The sequence below is a fragment of the Euleptes europaea genome, chromosome 19 (assembly GCF_029931775.1).
Source record: "Euleptes europaea isolate rEulEur1 chromosome 19, rEulEur1.hap1, whole genome shotgun sequence".
NCBI lineage: Eukaryota > Metazoa > Chordata > Lepidosauria > Squamata > Sphaerodactylidae > Euleptes > Euleptes europaea.
The window spans coordinates 14,157,580-14,173,547 of NC_079330.1; the positions used below are offsets into that span (position 1 = coordinate 14,157,580).

The 15,968-nt window shown below is 48.7% G+C and overlaps 1 protein-coding gene across 1 annotated transcript; it reads left to right on the top strand.

The window, feature by feature from the left end:
- Nucleotides 1-4,388: 4,388 nt before the first annotated feature.
- On the top strand, nt 4,389-12,393 carry TAS1R1 (taste 1 receptor member 1). The gene is made up of 6 exons (XM_056865563.1): nt 4,389-4,468; nt 6,262-6,583; nt 7,292-8,050; nt 8,825-9,037; nt 10,173-10,293; nt 11,459-12,393. The coding sequence occupies exons 2-6, from the start codon at nt 6,305-6,307 to the stop codon at nt 12,391-12,393; spliced, it is 2,307 nt and encodes a 768-aa protein (XP_056721541.1). The 5' UTR covers nt 4,389-4,468; nt 6,262-6,304.
- The last annotated feature ends 3,575 nt before the right edge of the window (nt 12,394-15,968 follow it).

Consider the following 15,968-nt stretch of genomic DNA (forward strand, 5'->3'; position numbering starts at 1 on the left):
AACTAGGCAAGTAGGTGATGTGAAAGACCCCTGCCTGAGACCCTGGAGAGCCTCTGCCGGTCTGGGTAGACAATACTGACTTTGATGGACCAAGGGTCTGATTCAGTAGAAGGCAGCTTCATGTGTTCATGTTATGAGAAAACAAGAGTCACGGGAAAAGACAATAATGCTAGGAAAAGTGGAAGGAAGCAGGGAAAGAGGAAGCCCCAACATGACATGGATTGACTCAATCAAGGAAGCCAAGGATGGGGGGTTAGTAGAGTTGCCAGGATCTCTGCATACTGGAAGAACGGGCATTAAAATGGCAAATAAGATTCAATGTAAGTGTAAAGTGATGCATATTGGGGCAAAAAAATCCCAACTTCACATATACACTGATGGGATCTGTGCTGGCAGCGACAGACCAAGAAAGGGATCTTGGGGTGGTAGTGGATAGATCAATGAAGATGTCAACCCAGTGTGCGGCTGCTGTAAAAAAGGCAAATTTCTTTCCTTTTTTTATCCCTTAGAAGCTCCTTGATCAATTGATCTCGAGCAGCATATATCTAGTGTTGGAGGGATATAAGGACTGAAACAAATCTTGCCACTGACAATGTAGCCTTGGGGTCCCTATCGCTTAGTAAAAAAGGCATTATGTCAGTCACAGAGGCACTGGATTTGTATATTAAAAGGGGGGAAATATAATGCGATCAAAGTTCCTCGTAAAAGCGGCATTCCAAAAGGGCTAATGAGTCAATAGAGCCAGAAGAGCTAGGGCGTGGTTGGCCGCCTTTAAACTACACCTTAAACTGTGCTTTAGCACTGAGGGGTTCCTAGCTTCTCTGAAGCATGACCCTTTTAAATCCTCATGGCAAAAAATCTTAGATGAGAAACTGCCGTTGTTGGGCTTCTCGCAGGATATGTTATTGTGCGTGTGTTAAGTGCCGTCAAGTCGCTTCCGACTCATGGCGACCCTATGAATGAAAGTCCTCCAAAATGTCCTGTCTTTGACAGCCTTGCTCAGATCTTGCAAATTGAAGGCTGTGGCTTCCTTTACTGAGTCAATCCATCTCTTGTTGGGTCTTCCTCTTTTCCTGCTGCCCTCCACTTTTCCTAGCATGACTGTCTTTTCCAGTGACTCTTGTTGTCTCATGACGTGAGCAAAATCAAGTTGGTGCTACACAGTCAAAATTAGATGGAAGTTTTAAAATTCAAGATTTCTTTAACCTGTCAATTACCATTGAACTTTCCTCTCCTCTAAATGGCCATATATAAGCTTCACAACCAGAGTCACTAACCAGTCCCTATTATATGTCAGCAAACCAGTACTTGGGGCTTATTTACACAATGGTGGGCAAGCAGAATGAACAAGCCAATAGCAAAATTAAAAAGCGCATTAAAGAGCTCGATTATAACAGCGCTACTTTTTCGTGCTCGTCGCGTCTGTTCATGGAAAGGCAAATTCCATGCCGGCCATAATTAGACGAGGAATAAGAGAATAAAACTGCTGCTATCGTAACTGCCCTTGTACAAATCTATGGTGAGACCACGCTTGGAATACTGTGTACAGTTCTGGTCACCGCACCTGAAAGGTACCCAGGTACCCAGCCCTGCCATAGAGACCACCAGGCCCCGCCCCTCGCTTGCACACGCCCCGCCCCTCGCTTTCCCACACGCCCCGCCCCTCGCTTTCCCACACGCCCCGCCCCCTCCTTGCCTGCCCTTGAGGCAAAAGCAGCACCGCGCTGCCTTCCTTGGCCTCCACGGCCGTCAGCGACTCCTCGGCCGGCGGCGGCTTGACTAGGCCGGCGGCGACGAAGGAGGCGGCAAACTCGCGCCACCCGTCCGCCCCGGCCCCGTTGCCTTTGCCGCCGGCCGGGGGGCGGCCGCGGGCCAGAGGGAAGGCCGGGCGGCGGCGCCGCTTCTGCGCCCGTCGCCGCCTGCGGAGCGGGATGGAGGCGGAACGGCGGCTGGACATGGCGGCGGCGGAGGCGACCATCGCAGCGGCCGGTCTCCACAGCGACCGCGGCGCCTCCCGCGAGATCTGCGACGCGAGCGCGAGGCCTCGCGATAGAAGGGAGGGTGACGCTCTAGGCGCCGAAAAGCTGATAGAGCCCGCCTGAGAGAACCCGGTTCTTTTGTGCGCGCGCATCCAACTTCCGGTTACATCCCCACCGCCCCTTCCACCCGTACGGTTACCAACTTCCAGGTGGGGAACTGGAGTTCTCCTGGAAGGGGAGGGGCCGTGGCTCAGTGGTAGAGCCTCCGCTTGGCATGCAGAAGGTCCCAGGTTCAATCCCTGGCATCTCCAGTTAAAGGGACTAGGCAAATAGGTGATGGGAAAGACCCCTGCCTGAGACCCTGAAGAGCCATGGAGAGGGGCCGTGGCTCAGGCAGAAGGTCGCAGGTTCAATCCCCGGCATCTCCAGCTAAAGGGACTAGGCAAGTAGGTGATGGGAAAGACCTCCGCCTGAGACCCTGGAGAGCCATGGAGAGGAGCCGTGGCTCAGTGGTAGGACATCTGCTTGGTATGCAGAAGGTCCCAGGTTCAATCCCTAACATCTCCAGTTAAAGGGAGTAGGTGATGGGAAAGACCTCAGCTGGAGAGGCTGGCCGCAGCTCAGTGGTAAAGTCGCAGGTTCAGTCCCTGGCATCTCCAGTTAAAGGGACTGGGAAAGACCCTGGAGAGCCATGGAGAGGGGCCGTGGCTCAGTGGCAGGGCACCATGCTTGGTATGCAGAAGGTCCCCGGTTCAGTCCCGAGCATCTCCAGCTAAAGGGACTAGGCAGGCAGTAGATGGTAAAGACCCCTGCCTGAGACCCTGGAGAGGGGCTGTGGCTCAGTGGTACAGCATCTGCTTTGCATGCAGAAGGTCCCAGGTTCAATCCCCAGCATCTCCAGTTGCTAGGCAAGTAGGTGATGTGAAAGACCCCTGGAGAGGGTCTGAGTAGACAATACTGACTATGATGGACCTGGATGGTCTGATTCAGTATAAGGCAGCTTCATGTATGTGTTCAATTACAATGGGTGCCAAACTGCAGAGATGAGTTTCCTTTGGAGGAAAGGCCAGGCTTGGAGGGCCTACTGGGATGGTGCTGTCCATGCTGAGCTCCTTCCCCACGCTCTGGCCCCCCAAGCTCCAGGAGTTTCCCAATCCAGAGTTGGCAGTCCTAAATAGTTGGGTTTCAGGACTTCTACAGGCTGATTCTTAAAATGTTGCAGGTGGTCCTGAAGCTCTGGCGAAAGGTGGAGCAGCTAGAAGGAACTCTTATCTGAGCGGGGAGCCGGCGCTCAGAGCCTGCCACACACACTCTCTCCACCCTCACCTCCAAAATCAAACCGCAGCAGACTCAACCCTTTCAAAAGCCGTTGTATACAGCGTAGATATGTGTGTGTGTGTGTGTGTCTTTTAAAAAACTACCTGGTCGACCTTTCCACTACTAAGCAAGGAGAAATAAACTGCCCACTGTTTTGCAGCGTGTTGACTTTTGTTCATTTTTGCCCAGTTGCAAGGTACAGGAAATTTTGCTCATATTGCTGGTGGGGGGGAGGTTTGCAACAACCCTGCAGTGCAGGGCAGCATTTTTACAGAGTGAAGAAAAACACATAAATGAGCAGAACAATAGGGAACCGACACTTGAAGACAGTATCTTGGGCTCTTTGAACCGCTCTGCCAAAGGAGTCTACCCAAGGTCACAGCAGCCCCTATTCTGCAACCTCTGCCCTTCCTGGCTCTCTCAGAGGATGGACAGCTCAGGAAATGCAATGGGTAAGGATACAAATTCAAGCACACACCATGGGATATACACGGCTAGCAATGCAGCTTCCTCCCCAAACCCACCAAAGAACAACAGAACTTGTACATTATATTTGCTAATTTTAAAACATTTATCATTGGCTATTCCCAAAGGGGTCAAATGCAACTAACAAATGCTTATGCTTTAAAGAAAATTAACCCAATAGGATTATTCACATATTAAAAAGAATATTAAAAACAATCTACAAATCACCCAAAGTGAATCACTCAGTATGTTACACTCACATTTGATTTGGACTCTCCTGTGGAACAGGACAGGGAAATAAATGCTCACAATTTGCTTAATGTTCTCACCACATCCTAGTGGCTCTCTGCTACCGAAATTTGCCATATCCTATTTCCCCTGAGGTAGGTCTCCGGTGTTTCCAGGTGTGCAGGTTTATGTAAATGATCTAATATTATTATTCAGGGACACTGACCTTCCTAAGAAGCAAATTGTCTTTGCAACGGCCACATCGTCTCTTCCAGTCCAGGGTGCATCTTCAGGATGGGTTGCTCTCTCCAACCCTTTCTCTCCTTATCACTTGTGGTCCTCTTTGGCTACCTTTCTAGATCCCAAAATCTTTCTTCCCCCCTGAGAAAGGACGGCGATTATACAATTGCAGGGCTGTTCCAAATCCACCACCACAACTTGAAAATAAAATCCAGGCCAGAGGTTGACATTTGCGAGAGGTGAGTGGATCGGCATTTCTACAGGAGGGAGGTCAGTCCATCCTATGCAATAAAAGTCGTATGGTGTTGTAATGATGGGAGGGGTGGGGCTGTGGCTCAATGGCAGAGGGGCTGCTTTGCATGCAGAAGGTCCTGGGTTCAATCCCCAGCATCTCCAGTTAAAATTATCAGGAGGTGATGTGAAAGACCTCTGCCCAAGACCCTGTAGAGCTGCTGCCAGTCAAGAGAAGACAACATTGACCTTGGTAGACCATGGGTCTGACTTGGTATGAGGCACCTTCATGTGAAGTTTCCTTCCTGATATTCCAAGCTCTGAAATGGCCCAGATCCTATATAGGTGAGAGAGCATCTTATCCCTCCCCACTCTCTTAACTCTTCCCACAAGGCTCCGCTTGCTATGTACACAAAAGCCTTCTGTGTGGTGGTATGCATCCTCTAGAACAGGGGTGTCAAACATATGGCCCACAGCTCTTATTTGGCCTGTGAGCCAGCCAGCCACCCCCCACTCTCAATCTGGGCTGGCGAGGCACGGCACGGCTTGACCAAGTGACATTTATATCTTACCGGCCCTCATAACAAATGAGTTCGACACCCCTGCTCTAGAATATTGTAGCTTGACATGGCCCCTGACTTGTACATTGTTTGTTGTCAACTATTATGCATGCCTATTATTTTGGGTGCGGTAGAACACCGGCAGGATGTTGCTGCTGCACTCGTCTGTGGGCTTCCTAGAGGCACCTGGTTGGCCACTTGTGAACAGACTGCTGGACTTGATGGGCCTTGGTCTGATCCAGCAGGGCCGTTCTTATGTTCTTAACTTGAGACACCTCCTCCCTTCCCTCTTTTCCCAGGAATTTGATGATTCTGCATAATTTCCTGTTAATTTTTCAGCTGGTTACTTGAGTTTGTTTTGATCTTTTTATCTGATGGCTGCCCTGACCTGGATGGTCGCAGTGAGTCTGATCTCGTCAGATCTCAGAAGCTAAGTAGGGTCAGCCCTGATTAGTACTTGGATGGGAGACCACTAAGGAAATCCAGGGTCACTATGCAGAGGCAGATAATAACAAAATACCTCTGTTCATCTCTTTCCTTGAAAACCCTACAGCTTTGTCTTAAGTCAGCTGTGACTGGACATCAATTTCCATCGCCATCTTTTGGTCTAAATTTTGCACGTTGCCTTAGCGAGAAGCACCAGCCAATGACCTCAAGTCAACCCTCTCCCCCATTCAAATGATTCTTTTTTATATATTTTTTTTATTTTCTTATTAAGTCACATTCAATTTCAATGTTGTCATCTTCAAAGTTACATAAAATAAAACCATTTCAAACTAATCAACCTAATCAGTATTGACTTTTCTGACTTCCCCTCTCCCCTCCTCTATCAAATTAATATCTATATAATCCCCTCTGTATTTGTTTTTTAATTCATTATATCATTTCTATAAACTACATATAATCATCCTATATACTTTAATTATTGAATACATCATCCTTTCAACATTGATCAACTGAATTAGATTAAATCATAGCCTTTAACATTTCCCATATTTAATTCGTTTTCACAATATGTTATCCATGCCTCCCATTCTCTCACATATTCTTCATTGTCTTTTTGATTTTCTAAAGCAGTAAGTTTAGCCATTTCTGCTAGTTCAAACAGTTTATTTATCCAGTCATTCTTGTCTGGTATCTCAGACATTTTCCATTTAGCTGTATAGACCAATCTCCCCATTCAAATGATTCTGACAGTCTTTCAGGTCCAAGTTCCTCTGTGGCTTTTCTCGTTTCTGCAGCACAAAGGACAGGAGCAGGCACGGCTACTACCTTGTCCAGGCCATGCGGTTCACCATCGAGGAAATCAACAACTCCAGCAGCCTCCTCCCGAACGTCACGTTGGGCTACGACATCTATGATACCTGCTCGCAGTCGACCAACTTGTACGCCACGCTCAGCCTCCTGTCCCAGGGGGTCGAGGGCTGTCACAGCCATCAGCGCATCTCTGTTGCTGACAACTACACAAACTACCTGCCCAAACCTGTGGCTGTGATTGGGCCCGACGCCAGCGACTATGCTCTGATGACAGCCAGTCTTCTGGGCATCTTCCTTATGCCAGAGGTAACCCTAGAAAGACTGCAGTTGATGGGTTACACCCAACCGAGGCTGTCTCCTGCTGACTTAAGAAGGGTGTGGATGGCATTACATGGGGTGTGAAAGGGCTTGTTCATCTTTATGGTCATTGGATAATAATCTACTGGTGGTCCCTGGCCCTGTAGAATCCATCACTCTTAACCACTACACCACTCTGGCTCTCTAATATGGGGGTCGGTATCAGCATTTTCACAACCTCTGCTACCTAGATCAGACAAAGAATAAATCTGCTTCCAGTCCTAGTAACACCGGTTGGGAAAATGCAGATGCCTACCCCTGTGCTGGGGTGTGTGTGTATGTGGATAAGCATACTTATTCAGAAGGTGTGTGAGTTTATATGAAGATACGGCAGCTTTCTATCCTGTTCTGCCACACACAGGAATATTGTTGGGGGGTTTTGTCTGAAAATGCCTTATGAACCTGATGAAGACCTGAGAATTGATCTGGAATCTATTAATATTGGTACATTCCCATGTATGCCATACTGCTTGTTTTCACACAATCTCATGTTTTGTTCTGTCTGCTTCTACTGAGGACCAGCTCCTCTTCCCCTCATTTAACACCTATGGGATGTTGCTCTGGGGTAGGTTCTGCCTTGGTCTGCTCGCCAAGTCTCCACTTCTCCATCATTGCCGCCAATGCCTTGTTTTAGCTTGCTCTACCCCTCTCTTCCAGGTCAGCTATGAAGCCACAAGTCCAATGCTAAGCTGGAAGCGCACCTACCCCTCATTCCTGCGCACCATCCCCAGCGACCGGCAGCAAGTGGAGGCCTTGGTGCGCCTGCTGAAGGCTTTCCAATGGACGTGGGTGGTCGCGGTGGGCAGCGACAATACCTATGGGCGCCAGGGCCTGCAGACGTTGGACAAAGTGGCCACCAAGGAAGACATCTGCTTTGCCTATCAGGGGATTGTCTCCATGGAGGCCAGCAACTCGAAACTGAAAGCAAATGTGGCGGAGGTTCTGGCTTCCAAAGCCAAGGTTGCCATCGTCTTTGCCAACAAGCGCAGCGCTACCGTTTTCTTCTGGGAGGTGGTGCGGCAGAACGCGACTGGGAAGGTGTGGTTGGGTACTGAGGATTGGTCGTTGGCCCAAGACCTCTGGGAAATCCCCGGCATTCATGGTATCGGCACGGTGATTGGGGTGACGATCATGCAGGCACCGCTCCCAAGAATGTGGGAGTTTGAGGCTGCTTCCAGGCATTCGGAGAGTCACAGAATCGAGACCTCCTGTTACCAGGGTTGCAGGGAGACCTGCAGCCAGCTCTGTTTCCAGTTGTATGCGCCAGCTCTACAGCATTTACTGAAGCCATCACCGTACGACACACAGGCTTGTTTTACCGTGTATTCTGCCGTCTACGCTGTGGCGCACAGCCTCCACCGCTTGCTGGGTTGCCAAACGGGGGTGTGCCGCAAGGAAACCGTCTATCCCTGGCAGGTGGGTATCCGTTTTGCACTGGGTGTGCCAAACGCCATGCCTGGCTGGGGTAAAGAGTGGGGGAGTTTCCCAAAGGGGGAGGGAACACTCTGAGCTTTCCTGAGATCCCAGGGAAACGGAGCAATAAAATGATGATTCTTATGCTCTGAGCCTGGCAGTGCTGGGGAAGGCGGGGTATAAATTTAATAAATAAATGAATATAAATAAATGAATGATGACGCCTTTAGTGAGTACCTTATAGCTCCTGCCCTTAACCAACCATGACACTATAGCAGGGGCCGTCACCCTTTTATAACTGAAGAGTCAAACGACGTCAACGTTCAGAGCAAGAAACCAACAAAGAGCCAGTCTAATAAAGCCCATTAGCATCCCTGAAAATGTACAGTTTAGCTTTACTGATAATTGACATGTGGATTAATAAGCCATAAAATGTCCACAGTGCAAACACTGGTTGTTCTGAGTCCTTTAGAGTCAGTGTGGTGTAATGGTTAAGAGCAGTGGTTTGGAGCATTTGAGTCTGATCTGGAGAATCAGGTTTGATTCCCCACTCCTCCACATGAGTGGTGGAGGCTAATCTGGTGAACTGGATTTGTTTCCCCACATCTACACATGAAGCCAGCTGGGTGACCTTGGGCAAGTCACATTCTCTCAGCCCCACCCACCTCACAGGGTGTCTGTTGGGAGGGGAAGGGAAGGTGATTGTAAGCTGGTTTGATTCTGCCTTAAGTGGTACAGAAAGTCGGCGCATAAAAACCAACTCTTCTTCTTCTTCAGCTCCTCAGAGAAATTAAAGAGGTGAACTTCAGTGTGAAAGACAGACAGATCTATTTTGACAGCAATGGAGACCCTCTGACAGGCTACGATATTGTCTTGTGGAAGTGGGCAGGCCAGAATTGGTCCTATGACGTGATTGGCTCATTCAGCAGTAATCCAGTCCACCTGACCATCCATAGAGACAAACTGCAGTGGCACACTGGGGACAACCAGGTAAGTAGAACACCTGGGAGTTACAAGGCTACATAAAGGTGGATCCCCCCCCCCCCCAGTGCTGGTGGCAATTTGAAAATGGAAGACCCAGTCCTCCTGATGTGCTTAATATTACCTCTAGTCAAAGAAGTTTGACAGGTTGTTGTATACAGAAGCCTGAAAAAATAAGTGTGATGATGGGGGGGACAGTGGTAGGGTTGCCAGCCTCCAGGTGAGGGCTGGAGACCTCCCAGAATTACAACTAGTTTCCAGACTACATAAATCACCTCTTTATTTCTTACTTAATATTTATTTCACTTATCCTGGAGAAAATGGTTGCTTCGGAAGGCAGACTGCATGGCATTATACCCTACGCTGGTCCCTTCCCTCTCTAGACCCCCACTCACCCAGGCTCCACATTAAAATCTCCAGGTACTTTTGAGCCCAGAGCTGGCAACCCTAGACAGTGGGGATAAAGGACTAAATCTGAATATGGTGTTGGAAGCGATCCCTCTCTGAAGCTGTTGTCCTCAACCAAGACTGGGTAAGTGTCTTGTGAAAACAACTTCATGTGTTAATTGGAGAGTCCTCTCATGTTCCAAGTCTCCCAGAGCATTGAACATGTGAAGTTGCCTTATACTGAATCAGACCTTTCACGTCACCTATTGCCTGGTCCTTTTAACTGGAGATGCCGGGGATTAAATCCTTCATGCAAAGCAGATGTTCTACCACTCAGCCACTGCCCCTTCCCATTCCCACTGGGGCTGTGTGATGTGATATTTCTGAATCAGAAGGGCCCTGCTGGATTACTCCATCTAGTCCAACCAGTTGCCCCGGAGGACCCACAAACTCAGCACAGAGGATAATACCTCCTCATGATGTTGCCTCCTAGCATTGGCTTTCAGAGGTGAACTGCCTCTAGATAAGGAGGATCCCTACACTCACCATGGCTAGTAGCCATCGGTGAACATCTCTGAGCTTTCTGTCATGAATCTGTCTTAATCCCCTTTGGAAGACCTCTTTGGATGGCTTTAATGAACAAAATGCTTTTGGCAAATTCAATGCTACTGTGGCTTAACCAGTGGGACCACAACACGGACTCGAGCACATACCTTGAAGCAATCTGGCCACATTGTTTTGTGCTCCTCCTCCACAGGTTCCTGTCTCGGTCTGTTCCAAAGATTGTGCGGTGGGGGAGCAGAAGGTACAGCAGGGAATCCATCAGTGCTGTTTCGATTGTGTGGCCTGCTCCCCAGGGACCTTCCTGAACAAGAGTGGTGAGTGAAGCATCGGCAGGCATCCCACGAGGAAAGGGAAGCAGGATGCCCCTTTTCCGCCTCCCTTGCCTCGGCCCTGTGGCTTTCTCCAGGGTCTTCAACTCTTCCTCAGTAGCTGATTGAGTACCAGCAGGCCTGAGGGTTCCATCTTCCAGCATTGTATCTTTTTAATTTTGGAATGTCTCATCTTAGGGTTTCAAGGTAAGAAATGGTCAGAAATGGTTTGCCATTGCCTTCTTCTGTGGAATACTTACCAGGGATAGCTGAAGTGGCACTGCCGTTGTCTACGAAAGATCCTCCGCCAATGTCACCTTCCACTACTTCTGCTGCCCAGTAGCAACCCTTCAAGGATTCCTCTGCCCCCATCCCCAATGGAACTGTCTGTTCTCTTCTGCTGATGTGGCCATTGATCCCTGAAGGGGGTGGATGCATCTTAGTCTGGTGACTCAACTGTGACCGATCAGCCTTGAGCAACTCTGCTAGGAGTATAGCCTCCTGACAGAGTCTAAACTTACAGTATGGCTCTCAGTTTCACTGACACACACAACCCCCTCACCACGTTAAGGTATGCATCCAAGAGAGGGAACAGTAATAATAGTAACCATAATAATAGTATAGTATAGTATAGTATAGTATAGTATAGTATAGTATAGTATAGTATAGTAATAGCCTATTAAAACCCACTGAAATTGTACAAAAGTGTGCACGTTTTTGAGTTTTCCAGCATTCTTTATCAGTGTGGATGTTAAAAAACAACAACAGTGTTTTCCATGGGGTGTCAGACATTTGATTAACCACTTTTTTTATATTCACCGCAGAAGCTATTGTTATTCTCAGGTTCTTCCCCAAAAGATAAGACTATGACCAATTCACCCAGCACCCCAAGTTTTCAAGGATTCCTCGGCCCCCAACAACCACTGGAGCTGTCTGTTCTCTTCTGCTGACGTGGCCATTGATCCCTGAAGGGGGTAGATGCATCTTAGTCTGGTGTCTCATCCATGACCATTCCGCCTTGAGCGACTCTGCTGGGAGTTTAGTCTCTTGACAGGCCCGTTATGATATTGCTCTCCGCTTCACCAACACACACAACCCCCCTCACCCCATTAAGGTGTGCATCCAAGAGGATGAGGTCTGCATCCACTGATTCCCCCTCTCTCCTTTCCAGATCTCTATACTTGTCAGACGTGCCCAAAAGATCGGTGGGCCCCTGCCAGAAGCGAGACCTGCTTCCCCAGAGCCACCGTATTCCTACGCTGGGGCGACCCCATCTCTCAGGCTCTGCTGACGGCCACAACCCTGCTGCTGTTGCTGCTGGCCGGGACCCTGGCCATCTTTGTTCGGAAAGCGGACACACCTGTCGTGAAGTCAGCCGGGGGCGTGCTGTGTTTCGTCATGTTGAGCGCTCTGGCCTGTGCCAACGTCAGCCTCTATTGCTACTTTGGGGTCCCCAACTGGTACACCTGCATGCTGAGGATCCCGATGTACACCATCAGTTTTAGCGTCTGCCTGGCCTGCCTGGCGGCCCGCTCCTTCCAGATCATCTTGGTCTTCAAGATGGCCGCCAAGGCTCCGGGCCTGTACGAGGCCTGGAGGAATCATCACGGGTGCATCCTCTTCATAGGAACCTCCACGGGTCTACAGGGGGTGATGTTACTTATCTACTGGTGCGTCACCCCACCGTTTCCCTACAAGAATTACGATGTGGTTGACCAAGTGATCCTTCTGGACTGCAAGGAACACAACGCTCTGATTCCTGTTCTGGGAATAATGTACAGCGTGCTGTTGAGTATCTTCTGCTTTGTCGTCAGCTACTTGGGCAAAGATCTGCCTAACAGCTATAACGAAGCCAAATGCACCACTTTCAGCCTGGTCATCTACTTCGTCTCCTTAATCTCCTACTGTACCACCCGCAGCGTCTACGGGGGCCAGTACCTAACGGCCATCCATGTCGCCGCCCTCCTCCTCACCTTCTACGGGGTCTTCGGAAGTTACTTCATCCCCAAAATCTACATCATCCTCTTCCGATCTGAGCGTAACACCAACGAACACTTTCAGATGTCTATCCAGAGCTACACCAAGAAGAAAAATGTGTCAGATTGAAGAGGGAGGGGACTGGGGATGCCGGCTCCGGAGCGGGGCTGGCTCAGCTCAGTAGGTGCTCTCGGTGGCTTCATGGGGTGACAGAATGGCAGAGGCTGACTGTTAAGCAGGAAACTCCTCTAGAGGAGCGGTTCTCAAACTTTTCGAAGCGGGATCCACTTCTAAGCTTACTGCACCATCTGAAGCATGCCGATAGATTCAGAAGGGGGTAACTCTGCTTAAGATGGCACTGTTAGCGATTTTTGGGGACCCTCCTTCCAAACTGCATTTTTTGAGACCCTCTTGCCAAGGAATTCTGTGCTTCCTCCTCCCCAATATCAAACGCAAGAATTTCACATCACTTAGGTGCTACTTACACAGCCCAAATAATGCACTTTCAATCCACTTTCAATGCACTTTGAAGGTGAATTTTACTGTGTGAACTGGCAAAATCCACTTGCAAATGATTGTTAAGGTGCAGTGAAAGTGGATTGAAAGTGCATTATTTGGGCTGTGTAAATAGCACCTATTAATCTTGAAGTTTATTTTATGTTTTCATATTTAGTATTTATACAGTAAATATTGTTACACGCTGGGTTGGTTCCCTTTGGAGAAGAGAACACTGGAGGCTAAAATGACATCTTTGTAATATTTGCTTTGAGGACAAAGCAGAACACAGGTGACGGCACCTTTTATGCATGGCTGTTTCCCTCGCAGTCACCCCTCTGGCGACTTCGGGTCTTTGTTTTGTTTTGGTTATGCATGCTGTTTCTGACCGTCAGAGGTCACCTTGCTCTCCCCCTGCGTTTCCCCAGCGTTTTCAGGGACCTGTTTTATCGCAAATTTGCAAATGTGGGCAAAACGCTCGGAAACGTGAGGGGAGAGCGAGGCGACCTCTGGCGGTGGGAAATGGCATGCAGAATCAAAACAAAGACCCAAAGTCATCGGAGGGGTGGCCGCGAGGGAAACAGCCATGCACAAAAGGCCAAAGACACTCCTAGAGGGCTGCAGCTCCACTAACCTGCACCCGTTCCAGAAGGCGAGAGATCCTACATTCTCCAACTCCCAGCAAAGTGTGTCTGCTTCTCTCTCAGCTTGTTCCAGAATCTAAAATTCTTCAGACACAAACCCATGTTTGTGATTACTTTCGTTTCTTCTACTTATTGGCTGTAAATTGTGGTTTTTAACTCATGGTTTATTTATGTATTTTTATGGGTTTTGTTCTATTTATATTGTAAGCTGCCTTGTGTTCTGCAAGGTAGAAAGGCAGCTAATAAATGTTGTAAATGAAAAATGTTTGCCCTCTCCCCTTTTGCTTGGGGGGAGGGGAGGGAGTCACCTCTTTCCAGCTCTGTAGCCAAAGCCATCTTCAACCCCACTGAGGAGATACCTACAGTCATTAAGAAACATTTTCCCCTTCAGGCATGCCACTTCAGGCCAATCCCGTATGACAGACTCCTTCAAAGTCATAGAAACATAGAATCATAGTTGGAAGGGACCACCAGGGTCATCTAGTCCAAGCCCCTGCATAATGCAGGAAATTCACAACTACCTACACACACACACACACACACACACACCGTTGCCCCTACTCCATGCTCAGAAGATGCCCAAGATGCCCTCCCTCTCGTGATCTGCCTACGGTCATAGAATCAGTATTGCTTGGAGGAAGTGACCCATTCCTCCAAGCTTCCAGAGATAATTTCCTTTCCAAATGACAATTTGCAGGCTGGCAGGTGCAAACGCAGTGCCCCAACAATGAAAACCAGGTGAGAATGGTGACCGGGCATGTACACAGGGCCGCTGCTACCATTAGGCGAACTAGGCGATCGCCTAGGGCACAGACGTCAGAGGGGTGCAGAACTGGCCTGAGGGGCAGAGTTTTAAACAGATTAGTTTCTTGAAAAAAATGCAACTGAAAATTTATACTTTTTACTTTAAGATCAGTACCACAGCAGTGCTATGGAATATAGTTAATTATGTGTGTGTTTGTAAAGTGCCGTCAAGTCGCAGCCAACTTATGGCGACCCCTTTTGGGGTTTTCATGGCAAGAGACTAACAGAGGTGGTTTGCCAGTGCCTTCCTCTGCACAGCAACCCTGGTATTCCTTGGTTGGTCTCCCATCCAAATACTAACCAGGGCTGACCCTGCTTAGCTTCTGAGATCTGACAAGATCAGGCTAGCCTGGGCCATCCAGGTCAGGGCTATAGTTAATTATAACGTCATAAAAAGTTTTGTGCTTTCCCCCCCCTACAAGACATCTGTTTTGGAAAATTGGTTAGCAAGGGAGGCACAAGTAGTTAGCCTTGCCTAGGGCGCAAAAATGACTGGCACTGGCCCTGCATGTGCAAGAGAATTAGGGTTGCCAACCTCCAGGTAGTTAGCAAATACAAAATAGCAGAAAAACAAGCATTCAATAAATGCAAAGTATATCTTTTTTCAATTTAGGCATATAGTTAACATAGTTAACATACAATTATATAATCATTGTCTGTGCAATATTTTGTAGGATAAATCATAAACAACTTGTAATTACAAATGTCTGAATCCCATTCAGAGTCTTTGTGCGAATATCTCGCCAAACTTGCACCAAGGAGACGTGGATATATTCTCAATAACGTCCAGACTTGGTAGTAGAAATAGCAGGTATCTTCTGTTGCTGCTGTTTGGAGTATATTATTGAGAATATATCCACGTCTCCTTGGTGCAAGTTTGGCGAGATATGCGCACAAAGACTCTCTGAATGGGATTCAGACATTTGTAAATTACAAGTTGTTTAGGATTTATCCTACAAAATAGTGCACAGACAATGATTATATAATTGTATGTTAACTGTATGCCTAAATTGAACAAAGACATACTTTGCATTGATGGAATACTTGTTTTTCTGCTATTTTGTATTTGCTCACTAACTGTATAGCAGGCTAACCTTTATTTACCTAAGCCTCCAGGTACTAGCTGGAGATCTCTTGCTGTTGCAACGGATCTCCAGCTTTTAAGACCTTTAAGAGTCTTAATCAATAAGAACTCACTTTTATCCCCAGCAGGTAATATTAAAAACCTAAAGGCAGAGCCTCCTTTCATTCATTCCTTCGTTTTTCCCTGCGCGCGGGGGGGGGGGTGATGACCTACCCCGGCGGTCCCGCCCCCTTCGATGACGTCAACACTCGCCCCGCCTCTGCGGCCCCGCCCTGCCTCTCCGGCGTGTCCCCTCCCTGCTCCCGTCGTGACGTCGCGCGTTCCAAGATGGCGCCGGTCAGGCTCGTGTCTCCCTGCCAGCCCGGGCTGTAGCTGCGGTGGAGGGGAGGCGCGACGCTAGAGGGAGGAGGTAAACGGGGGGCGGAGGTAAAGGGGGGCGGAGGGACGCCCCCTCCGGCGCGGGGGCTCCCCTTCCAAAGGGTGGCCCTCCACTCAGGGATTTGGGGGTGGGGGGAACCGTCCCTCATTCTGCCCTGAGAGATGGGGAGGGGAGGTCGGCAGTGCAGGCCCCCCCCCCCGCTTCCCGGCCTGCCCCTTTCGTTTATTTTCTGTTTACTCTTCATAATGAGACAGCAAGGTAGACTTCCCCTGACTATGGCAGGTCCACTGATTTAGCA

Excerpts from the sequence above, each read along its gene's own strand:
- TAS1R1 (XM_056865563.1), top strand. The coding sequence starts at position 6,305 with ATGCGGTTCACCATCGAGGAAATCAACAACTCCAGCAGCCTCCTCCCG. Across the intron at positions 9,038-10,172 it reads GGCACACTGGGGACAACCAG|GTTCCTGTCTCGGTCTGTTC; the intron begins GTAAGTAGAACA and ends CCTCCTCCACAG. Across the intron at positions 10,294-11,458 it reads GACCTTCCTGAACAAGAGTG|ATCTCTATACTTGTCAGACG; the intron begins GTGAGTGAAGCA and ends TCTCCTTTCCAG.